The sequence below is a fragment of the Urtica dioica genome, chromosome 1 (genome assembly GCF_054948205.1).
Source record: "Urtica dioica subsp. dioica isolate 48M chromosome 1, U.dioica_male_clone48M_v1_H2, whole genome shotgun sequence".
Classification (NCBI taxonomy): domain Eukaryota; kingdom Viridiplantae; phylum Streptophyta; class Magnoliopsida; order Rosales; family Urticaceae; genus Urtica; species Urtica dioica.
The window spans coordinates 11,782,012-11,794,085 of NC_142756.1; the positions used below are offsets into that span (position 1 = coordinate 11,782,012).

Sequence of the window (12,074 nt, forward strand, 5' to 3'; positions counted from 1 at the left end):
ACTCAGCTATCAAACACCTATACATAGAAGGGGAAGCGGCAGAAGCGAAGATACACATTTTTGTACACTCAAACTCGACCTGAAAGCTTCAACTATCGTTACACTCAGTCAACTATATTCTCTCTTGTATCAGATTCGTCTATATTTAAACACAATCCTGTCTAGATTATATTAGTGCTCGACACTTAGGGCCTGTTTGGTAACATTTTTGTTTTTTGTTTTTAAAAATACAAATTATGTTTTGTTTTGTTTTCTAATTTTAAAAAAATAAAAACATGTTTGGTAATTACGTTTTTGTTTTTTGTTTTTAAAAATAAAAAAACAAAAACATGTTTGGTGATCACATTTTTTTTAATAAATATGCTTTTAATTTTTTTTTTTTGAAAAACATGAACGTGTCTTACGTGACTTTTTTTCGGGATTCAAGAACTTTCCGATATCAAATATAAACTAAAATCATACTTATTTCGCTTCTTAAAATAGAAAATTAAATAAATTTGCTACGTTACAACATAAAGAAAAAAAGAAATTGCCACCAGGACGGCACAGATTATAAATAACAAATACCACCTATAATATAGGCATTAAAAAAATAAAATACAAACTCGCCTAATATAAAGCACACAAATAAACAAAACAAACAAGCAGACACGGCACAGACATTTCAATTTTCAATAATTATTTATCATTTCACTCTCTGAAACCTTGGAAAATATTTAAACCCGAAAAGAAATGAGGCGATAAAATAAAGAAAATCAAAACGAGAACAGGAGAGTCTTCGGAGACTTCAGCGCCGGCGATACAATCGCCGCGACCTCCTCCGCAATCTGCGGCCTCGCCACCGACCCCTCTCAAACAATCACCTGCCACGTTGCGACCTCGAACATCGATTCGTGGACCTTCTTCAGTATTTGGTAGAAAACTGGAACAACGATTTCAAGAGAAATACAATCCGAGCCCTAATTCGAATTTAGGGTTTCGTTCGATCCTCGAGAGCTGGCGATATTTGTCGCTTGCGGTTCGATGAGTTCTTTCGTCTTCGCCTTCAATCGGAGCTTCGATTTCCTGTTTGGCACTTTGGCTGGCGAGGAAGTTAAGAGGAAAAGGAACGAGTCGGTGAGCTTCGGTTTCGCTTCGTTTGATTGAGGTTTGGGAAAGCTTAACCGTTGATCGGGAGTTTTTGTTTTTAAAAATTTTGAAAACAAAGTTTTTTTATTCTCTAGTTTTTGTTTTATTCTCTCCCCTATTTTTAAAAACAAAAAACAAAAATGATTTTATCAAACACGTTTTTGTTTCTTAAAGTCACTTTTTTTATTTTTAAAAACAAAAAACAAAAAATAAAAACGTTACCAAACAGCCCCTTAGTGTTTTTCATGGGACAATTGTTGTAATATTTGGTTTGTCAACAATATTTATTCAAGTTTCAAATTCCATGTGCTGGATATTTGTATATTTAATAATAGTAAAAAAAAAAAAAACATAATATACTATCATTTTTATAAGAAATATTACTAATTAATGGGCCTATAAAATCACTTTTCTGGTAGCTCGATCTCAATGTCTTTTGTTGTAATTACCACACTTGGTTTTGAGGCAGTTTTTCCATTTTCTTTCTTCTTTGCCCATAGTATAGCATACATTCCAATAATTATCAGCACAGCTCCGAGTACACTGTATATTGAAAGGCAACAGTTTGCTTGAGATTTTATCACCATCAGATAGTTGTAATTAATAAATAGGTATCGTATTGTGTTTGTAATTTTACCTTCCCATGTGTAACGCTTCTCCGAGAATGAGCAACGACATGATTGCAACTATTAGAGTGGACAACGGTTTAAATGCAGTAACAAATACTGGTCCTTTTTTCCTTAGCACTAAGGTTTGGAGATAGATTGTGACACCAAATACCACAATACCCTACACATGTGATGAAACCGTACAATTAGTGTTTTTGAATATATTTTTTATTAGGAAAGGTGACCTTGCATTTTTTTATTTTATCAAGTTTGGATGACATATTTATTAGCTGAAACTAACTATTTTCGTTTTCATTTGACACAGAAGATCTCTGATTTTTTTTACTGCGTTCAGCTATTATTATTATTATTATTATCGGCCTTTACCTTTCTAGTTGAAAATTAGAAATCATTTTAATGCGCATTTTACATATGTTTAAAGCATATAACTAATTTTTTATGGTATTTTATATTATCAGTAATTAGATTTCATAAAATAAAAATTAAAGTTAAAATTGTGTTGCACAGAGTTTTGAATGTATTTTTTTAGGACGAGCTAGCCATATGTGCCATTAAGTCCATTAAGTCTTTATGTTTAAAAAATATAGCCTAATTATATATAATAATTAAAAAAAGTTTGAAACTATGAAAAAACATATTTCCAATATACAAGATTAGCCATGAGTGGAACTATAATTTTATATTTAAATAATTGGATTATAATTTTAAACATATGTGCAAATATTTTAGGCGAGCTAGCCATGTCTGCCATTAAGTCTTTAAATTTTAAAATTTTACCCTAATTATAATAGTTAAGAAATTTTTTGAAACTATGAAGAAAATTATATAATAATTTTACACTAATTTTTATAAGTGATGTAGGTAAATAGTCAATTTAAAGTTATGAATTTACAAAATAGCAAAAGTTTGTCTTAATTTAGTGAAATAGCCAAAATATGTAGTAAGTTGGTTTCAAAATTTTTTTTTAGCAAGATTAATTTTTTTGAAAGTGATAAACAACTTATAATAATCGTCAAAAAATTTAATCTTGGCTATCAAATTTTTTTTGAAAACGTAAATTTGCCTACTTTGCTGAAAAGTTGAAACCTTGATTATTTTGCTAATCAATAAGTTTCAAATGACTATTTTGTATAATTTTTTTTTTATATTCTAAAAGAACTCATTAAAAAATTAATTACATACATGGTGAAAATATGCAATTTTTTTGTTTGAAATATAAACGAAAACTTTAGACGCAAAGTTTGGTGACAAATATTTAGAAGCCCAGAATCAAAATAAAGTGCAAAGACCAAGATGCCCGATAAACTCAAGGGTAAGTATGAAGTATGAATAAAATGGTAGACTCACACTATAAAGAGGAGCGAGGAGTGTGATATTCCATGTCAACTTCCACGAGGAGGCCTTATGATCCACAATGGCTGCCATGATTGCTGAGAGGAATGTTCCAGCTAAGCATGCAAGTGACGTCAGAGTCATTGGTGCTGGATATACTTTCACTGTTATAGTCTGCGATAATTTACCGTATATAGGGAGTCTCAGTCAACGCGTTCATTATATGTGCAACTTTTGAAATAAAGTATTTAACAGGTATATATGTTCATACCTGTAGAATGAAGAACGCTGCGAATGAGATGTAAGAAACGAGGAGTAAGAGTGAACCCTTTATCCATTTAGTGTCCACTGTTAGTAAGGAAGCACTTGAAGCAGAATGTGAATATTTGCTTCCATGGATTGACAACACAGATATGCCCTTATATAATGTCATAATCGTTGCACCACCAAGAGCAACGATCGTACCCCAAATTTTGGCTTGTGTAATCCATTTCGATATCTCGAACTTTTCCAACCTATGATTGAACCACCCTATATTACAATAACTCGGGTATAAAGCACAATTTATTTTATAAGGACGTTATATATATATATATATATATATATATATATATATATATATATATATATATTATATCCATACAGTGACAAACTTAGAGAAGAAAAAAAAAATTAACATTTTTTTTTTAAAAATTTTATGAAAAATTAGTCGAACTAAGTCACCTGAAATGTTGAAATTGCATTCTAGCCAACGTTTCGTCCAATTTTTTTACTCTAGCAAAAAATGATGAAATGTCTTAATTATGTAAGATGTTAATTACTATAATATCCTCTACTAGAATTGGCCTAAAAAACTTGTAGCCCACGTTTGATCAACCAAAATTTTCGAAGTTAATACACGTACGTGTATACATTTCGAATTTTAAAAAAGAAAATTCTATATTCGACAAAGTTGGTTATTGAGCGTTTATTTCTTTAATGAACATTAGTTGTGATAAGTTGACTTTTCTATTATATAGCCACATATAATGGAAAGGATTACACTATTGTTAGTCAACAAAGTTGTTGCTTTTAGTTCGATTACTTTTTATTAGGAAATCCCAATTTCTATGGATTTTTTTATTTTTAATCGCAGGGTCATTAGTAAAAATGGTTTATTTTAGTAACGTTTTTGATATATTGCAACATATGTTAAACAAATCCTGGTATTGATTTCGCGAATCTTTTCTATTTTGTATATTAGCGGTTAATTTTGGTTTATTATTATATTTCTATTGTATATTTTATTAATTTATGTTTATTTTTATATACTACATGCACTTTTACTACTGTCGTTTTTATTTTATTTCCTATCAATTCGGGTTAAACATACAAATTTGAATCTCCGGTTTATGACGTGGTTTTTTTTTTTACTTTTAAAATTTGTATCAAATTTTCAATACGCATTTATTTAGTTGACTTCTACAATCAATTAATATTTCTTTCATTTCTTATTACATTAACGAATATCATTTTATGTATTCAAATTAACCAAATTTCAGTCACGTGTAGATTAGAATTCCCTCAAACGTTGACTACTATTTTCTCTTCAACTAAATTTGAACACAAGGGTATATTAGGTAATTCATAGCCGTAAATTTCAGTAAATGACTAGTTACAAAATTTATCAAACGTGGACTAGAAATCAAAAACCACGTTTCAAAATGGCTACGTTGTTAGTTTGCCCATTTTTTATCCGTAACTTATGAACTCTACAAATTGTGATAACGACCTTTTTTTCGAATTCAAATTGTGATACGATAAAGTTACTTTTTTTTCACCTACGGTCTGTAAATTTAACCTTAGTCTAAAAATTATAAATGCTTGGCTTTTTTGCTTAATTTCTATAAATTTTTATTTTGAACCTTATATTTTAAGATTATTTTTATGTAAGGTGATTTTATTAAAAAAAAAATGCGGCCTGTTATAAATTGGTTAGTTAATACATAGATGAATGGACTGAGGATACAGTGAACCACAGGACGGGGAAGCTGTATGTAAATTGTCAATTTTTATCATGTGGTCGCATGATTTGAGATTACATAAAAAATAATAAAAAAAATAAAAAGCTCGAATCTTTGTAAAAAGAGCCTCCACTCAAGGTTAAAATTCAAAGAATGTCAATGGAAAAAAATTGGGGCAATTAAGGTCGAAGTATTAACTGATTAGGTTGATTTACTTTGAAAATAGTCCATCAAAATTAAGTAAATTAAATTAATTAACCAGTTAATTAAGTAATTTCAGTTTAGTGGACTATTTTCTTAATAAAATAAAATTTTGGTTAGAATTTTAAAAAAATCTTGAGAATTAATAAGTTGCAACAAATTTTTGAAAAAATTAGGATCATCTGCCACCATTTGAAAAAATAGGACCACCGGTAAAAGAAAAAAAATTGTAAAAAATATCTTACTCTAACCAAGCGTTGTACATAATTACCTGAATAAAATTGCTAAGATAAAGGTAATGGACGGAATGGCGTTGGAAAGGGCAGACGAAAAAACTGCAGAAGTGTATTTCAGTCCCACGTAATACAGAGTCGTTGCTAATATCCCTCTGAAAATCCACGTAATATAATTTGTTAATTCCCAGCAAACTAGGCAGAGAATATTAATTTACTCACCTTAGGAAACCCAATATGATAATATTTCGCATGATCTGTATGGTTATCTTGCTGTCATTATTTCTGCAGGATATAAGGTCGATCAATAGCTTGGTAAGTATTACTTAGTTTAAAACAAGAACACATATAAAATAATTAAATTTCCAAAACCTTTCGAAAATGAAAGCCAGAAGAGCTGTAGTTAAAGTTGCAACAGCGTATCCGTAGAACACAAGTACATAGCAGCTCATGCCTTTGTCCATGGCTACCTTAATTAGAGATTATACTATACCCTGCATGGCATGTAACGCTAAGAATACACAATATATATGGCACGGACTCTTCTACTATACTTCTCCTTTGAACTCTCTCATCTTGCTCTTCCATATTTTTAATATGTTAATGCTAGCTAGCAGTACAAACATGTTATGTACTCCTATTTATATGTTTTCTATTTTGAAGGATACTCCTATATATATGTGTGCATATATATTAACAGATAATAATATTTATTTTAGTAAGGAGTTAATATTATAGTCCTCTGACATAAGGAACATATGCGTTTATGCCGTGTACTATTAAGAATAGATCCAACCATACTCCGTTGTTATATTAAACCTTGATCACTCACTTTTTTATACATTTAAACCTTATATAAAGAAGTGATCAGATTCCACTATCACATATATTCTCTATAAACACAGCCTCTGATTTATTAATAATTTACACATATTATATGTTCATCGATTCCTTCATTTGGGGTTCAAAAGTAGAACGTCAAAGCATTTCCAATTTTTAAATGACAGTTATAGTGAGTGCGAAGTTAGGTGATAGCACTCAGGTAATCGTCAATTTATCATGATAGAGAATATGTTAGTTTAAACAATCGAAATTATTGCTGACTTATCAGTATATACTGTTGTGTGGGATTTTTCCTCCACAAGAAACCCTGCGGCCCAACCCAAAAAAGATGTACACGAGGCCCGGCCAAAAGGGAATCATGACAAGACAAGGGGCCACGTCATCGGTAGTTTTATGTCTGGTGACCCCCCTGATAGGTCTCATGAACAGTGGGTACGTCTGGTGACCCCTTGACAGGTCTCATGACCAATGGGTGCGTCTGGTGACCCCCTGACAGGTCCCATGACCAGTGGGTGCGTCTGGTGACCCCCTGACAGGTCCCATGACCAGTTGGTACGTCTGTTGACCCCCTGGCAGGTCCAATGACCAGTGGGTACGTCTGGTGACCCCCTGGCAGGTCCAAGTGGGTACGTCCAGTGACCCCCTTGACGAGTCTGGTGACCCTCCTGGCAGGTCCCATGATCCTTGGGCACATCCGGTGACCCTATTGGTGAGTCTAGCGACCCCCCTTACAGGTCCCGTGACCCTTGGGCACATCCAGTGACCCCCATGGCGAGTCTGGCGACCCCCCTGACAGCACCCGTGACCCATGGGCACGTCCGGTGACCTCCTTAGCGAGTCTGGCGACCCCCCTGACAGGTCCCATGACCCTTGGGCACGTCCGGTGACCCCCTTGACGAGTCTAGCGACCCCCCTGATAGGTCCCGTGACCCTTGGGCACGTCCAGTGACCCCCTTGGCGAGTCACGTCACGACCGGCTACCCCTGACAGGACGAGCAAAGGCAAGCCACCAGACCGAACAGGACAAGGGGCCACGTCATCGGTAGTTTTATGCCTTGTGACCCTGGCAAGTCATGCCACGCCACGTCATCGGTAGTTTTATGCCTTGTGACCCTGGCAAGTCATGCCACGCCACGTCATCGGTAGTTTTATGCCTTGTGACCCTGGCAAGTCATGCCACGCCACGTCATCGGTAGTTTTATGCCTTGTGACCCTGGCAAGTCATGCCACGCCACGTCATCGGTAGTTTTATGCCTTGTGACCCCGGACGAGGACGAGGCAAGCCACCCGACCGGACAGGACGCGTCACGTCCCATTACTCCCTCGGCGAGACAAAGACAGGCCTCCTGGCAGGGCAAGTCAAGTCGCCCGACCGAGCAGGACGAGGGGCAACGTCACCGGTGGTTTCACGCCTCATGACCCCGAATAGGATGCGTCACGTCCCGTTACCCACCTGACAGGTCATATTATGCTCCTTGGCCCTCTGGCAGGTCTCATAACTCATGGGCACGTCCCGTGACCATTCGGTGGATCTCGTCCGTCCCCTCCTAAACAGGACCGTCCCTCCAATAATAGCCGAATGACGAGACTACCCCGACCCTCACAACTCCACTATAAATACCTCCATTTTTCCCATTTGGAGGTAAGTTTGCTCACACTTACAAAACCTCTGATTCTCTCTCATCAGAGCTTCTCTCTCTAGAATTTGAAGCACGACACCTAGACTAATGTTGAGCGTCGGAGTGCCCGCCGGAGGAAACCCCTCCGCGGTCCTTTAGTTCACGTTTCTCTCTTTTCTCAGGTGACGAGTCGTCGGAAATCATTTTCCGGCACGGCGGAGGTACAGGTGTTGGGACAACTTCTCCGTTCGACCACCGCGCGGTCATAGGGTCCGGCCCTAGACCGAACCGCGGACCGGTTTTCGTGTTGATCCATTTTCAGGCATTAACATTTTGGCGCTAGAAGGAGGGGATCTCTCGAGCAACAACCACGAGATCCCGCCGGCAAATCTTTCCTCCACGACTTCGAAGGTTCACCGCCTTAGGTACCGAAGAACGTGATTAGGAACTCTTCCCCCGAGATGGCCAACCGCGTGACCGTCTCCGAAAACGCAGCCCCCGCCCCGCGGGGAGCGTCGCGATGAACACTCGGGCTCAAGTTCACGCCCGCCAAAATCAGGCTCAAAACGCACCCCAGGCGAGCGTGACCTCCGACCCCGTCCACGATGAAAGGGACGCGCGGATGACACGCCTTGAAGTAACCTTTTCAGGTTGACCGGCGCGCTAGCCAGGATTGGGGGGGTACGAGCCCGCCCTGGAAGGAATATTTGGGGGAGGGGAGCAGTTGGAGACCCCGCCTGAACGTGAAGGGTGGGACCCCAGGCCAGACGGGAGCGAAGACGCCCCGGACCCAAGCCTCCGAGGTGCCGACCGCGAACGCGTCCAGCGCGCGCCTCGTCGCCCCGACGTACCGACAAGGCGTCTTCACGAAAACCCACTTCCCCAAGACTCTCGCGCACACTCTGTCGCACACACTGACGCATCCCGACGGTCGGCCTTCGCCCGTCTCGGTGGCAGGGAAGAAAAGGCGGACAGCGGAGACTCGCGCAGGTTCCACCCGCCCCTCCGCGTCAACACTACAGGGCAGGCAGGTAGGAACGAAGATCTCCGGCAACACCTCAACCGCCAATGGGAGATCCCACGACGTCAATCTCCCCCGAGGAGGGCAGATCTGTCAACACCGTAGGAGCTCCCCCGGAAAACCCGCTCCCTTGCCAGGACACGCAAGCAAAACAGGCAGCCGGGATCACTGTACGAATGGTCATGCCACCCCCCGCGGCGACACTGCCGGCCCCTGACACGGAGTTGATGAACCTTGAGCACAGGTTGCAAAGGGAGATACGGGAACTCCGGGCGACGGAAAATTCGAACCCCGCGATACGAAGCATGGTCGAAGGCACGGCTTTACCCCTCGCCCCCGACCTAAGTCTCCAGGATGTCGATCGCGAGTGCACCCAGCGCGCGCGGCACCGCCTAGAGATGTCAACCAGGTGTCCCGTGAGAATCCGCCTCCCCAAAACACACGTGCGCACTCTGTCATGTACACCGACGAGTCCCAATGGTCGGCCTTCGTCCGCCTCGTAGGCAGGGAAAAGTGGTAGACAGCGACGACTTGTGCCAATTCCACTCGCCCCGCCGCGTCGACGTACCCAGGCGGGAGGGCAGGGACGAAGACCGTAGGCACCGCCTAAACCAACAATGGGAGATACCGCGACCCTAATCTCCTCGGAGGAGGACGTAATCCACGAACTACGTGGGAACACCCCCTGAGAACCCGCTCCCCCGTCGAGACGTGTCAACAAGCCAGGCAGTTGGGGACACAGGATGGGTGGTCGCACCGCCCCCCGCGGCGATACCGCTGACCCCCGACGGCGAGCTAATGAATATTGTGCAGAGTTGCAGAGAGAGATACGAGAGCTCCAAGCGACAAATCGAGTGCTTCCAACTGAGAAGATAAATTGAGGACCTCATATAAGGAGGTCAGCTTAAAGAATTCTTCTTACAGATGGTAACTTCCAAGGGAGCCCAGCTAGCTGGCGACCCCAGACCGTCGAACAATGATGGCTTGAAAGCACAAGGGTCACCACTATCCGCAAGGACGATCGAAGGAAGGCGGAGGGGCGCCCACGAGGCACTCACGCGAATAGGGGCCCGAGACGTCAAAGACGTCCGGCCCGACAACAAGGAAGGCGGCGAGGCGCCCTCCGGGGCACTCATGCGGGTCAGAGACGTCAAGTACGTCCAACCCAACAGCGAGGAAGGCGGTGAGGCGTCCTCCGGGCACTCACGCGAGTCAGAGACGTCAAATACGTCAAACCCAACAGCGAGGAAGGCGGAGAGTGATAAGTGAGATTCATTCACACTTATCTATGACTCTTAGATAAGAATCGAAGCTTGTTCTTAATGTTTTTGATATTATTTTGTAGTTTTTATTGCATTTTCAGGTTTGAGAGAGTATGAGAAGGTTGTGGTGCGAAAACGGGCTAAATCGAGCAAGTTATGGTCATTTGAAGTCAAGTCAACAAAAGTCAACGACGGTCAACGACGGTCAATGGAGTCAACGTTTCTCGAGAGGCGCGCTGCGCCTAAAACATGGCGCGCCGCGCCCTGGTGCCAAAATTTACACCGAGAGCTCGAGCAGACGACGCGCAAGAGAAGCGCGGCGCGCCTTCAGAATTTCACGAGTGGCGCGCCGCGCCGTTATGTGGCGCACCGCGCCTTCAGAAAATTCACGAGTGGCGCACCGCGCCGTTATGTGGCGCACCGCGCCAGTTGCTTTTTCAGCACTTTTTGGAGCTCGTCTTTTAGATCATTTTTGGCCCTTGGATCTCATCCAAGGGTCCTTATTTGCTCCGAAAACCTTTCCTAAACCCTCATATACACTTATTCAAAGAGGAAAAGGGGAAGCTTTAGAATAGAACACTTTTGTTTTGGTTTTTGAAACTTTAGAGAGAGAAAGTGAGAGAGAGAAAGCTAGGGTTTGACACCCATTTTGCTCTTGAGCTTGGGAGTGAAGAAGAAGAGGGAGAAGTGACAACCTCCATCATCCTCATCACCTCCATTTGTTCACTCTAAACTCTCTCTCTTTTATTTATTGTTTTCTACTTATTTACTCCACTTTTTGCTTGTTGAACATATTTTAAACTTTCAAGTATTCTATTTGGGTTTTGTTGATTACCTTTGTCATTTGAGCATTGTGATAAGTTTATTGTTTTATCTAAGTGGAATATTGAAGTAGTGCTTGAGTTTTATGATATATTTATTTGGTTGTTGAGATTAGCATTCAATGTCTTGTTTCTTTATTGTTTTGCTTCTTTTACTTATTTCAATTTTACTTTGTTTATTCTTAATCATGAGTAGCTAAGTAGATTTGGGGTGCGATGTAGTTGAGTAGTTGAGTTGGTTGGTCAAACATTTGGATTAGATTGGTGCTTCATGGTTGGGTTGAGAGTGGAATTCTATGGGTATGGGGCGTGTGTTAGCGCTAATTAGAGTAGCTACCTAGTTAGTGAATCTTAGACGAGTTTAGACACCGAGAGGTAATAAACGAGTGAGCTCTACCCGTCCCATCATTAACCTTCCTAGAGCTATAGAAAGACTAGGGGGTAGATGTAGTTGTTTGAAATCCCGGGCTAAATGCGGTTTTGTGCTTTAATAGAACCCAAACCAAGAGGTGTAAGTTCGACACATAGCTAGATTCCTAAAGACTCGAGAGAGATTAATGAATGTTATAGGAGGGGTTGAGACTAAGTTTTAACACTCTAAACCCGAGCTTAGAATCGTATCTTGACCGACCGACTCGATGAAATAACAAAATCGTACCCCTTCCTTTTAACTTGTGTTTAAATAGTGCTTTCACTTTTATTTACATTTCATCTTGTTCACAAAACAATAAAAAAAACCCCCCATTTTTCATTTTCCATAACTCGAAAAAGAAAGCTAGTGAGTTCGCTTCGAAAATAGTCTAGAGTCCTTGTGGGATCGATATCCGTGCTTTTGCACTCTATTACTTGACGACACGTTCGCTTGCGTCGTGTGAGATTTCTCTAGTTGAGAAAATCTCCATCAAGTTTTTGGCGCCGTTGCCGGGGACTTCAATTCTATTTTCGATTGAATTATCTAGTTTAATTTTTGAGTTTGTTTGTT

At 40.4% G+C, this 12,074-nt stretch overlaps 1 protein-coding gene across 1 annotated transcript; it reads right to left on the reverse strand.

Annotated features, from left to right (window-relative positions):
* Positions 1-1,394: 1,394 nt before the first annotated feature.
* Positions 1,395-6,186, reverse strand: LOC149407242 (WAT1-related protein At5g07050-like). The gene is made up of 7 exons (XM_089612204.1): positions 5,899-6,186; positions 5,749-5,811; positions 5,565-5,681; positions 3,361-3,604; positions 3,105-3,263; positions 1,766-1,917; positions 1,395-1,671 (listed from the first exon to the last, which is right to left on the reverse strand). Exons 1-7 carry the CDS (start codon positions 5,988-5,990, stop codon positions 1,533-1,535), a joined length of 966 nt encoding a protein of 321 aa, XP_089468330.1. The 5' UTR covers positions 5,991-6,186; the 3' UTR covers positions 1,395-1,532.
* Positions 6,187-12,074: the final 5,888 nt, after the last annotated feature.

Bases quoted from the DNA above. Each gene is read 5' to 3' on its own strand.
- LOC149407242 (XM_089612204.1), bottom strand. From the start codon at position 5,990: ATGGACAAAGGCATGAGCTGCTATGTACTTGTGTTCTACGGATACGCT. The intron at 5,682-5,748 runs GTGAGTAAATTA...GTGGATTTTCAG, and splicing joins ATCATATTGGGTTTCCTAAG to AGGGATATTAGCAACGACTC. The intron at 3,264-3,360 runs GTATGAACATAT...AAATTATCGCAG, and splicing joins CAGCGTTCTTCATTCTACAG to ACTATAACAGTGAAAGTATA.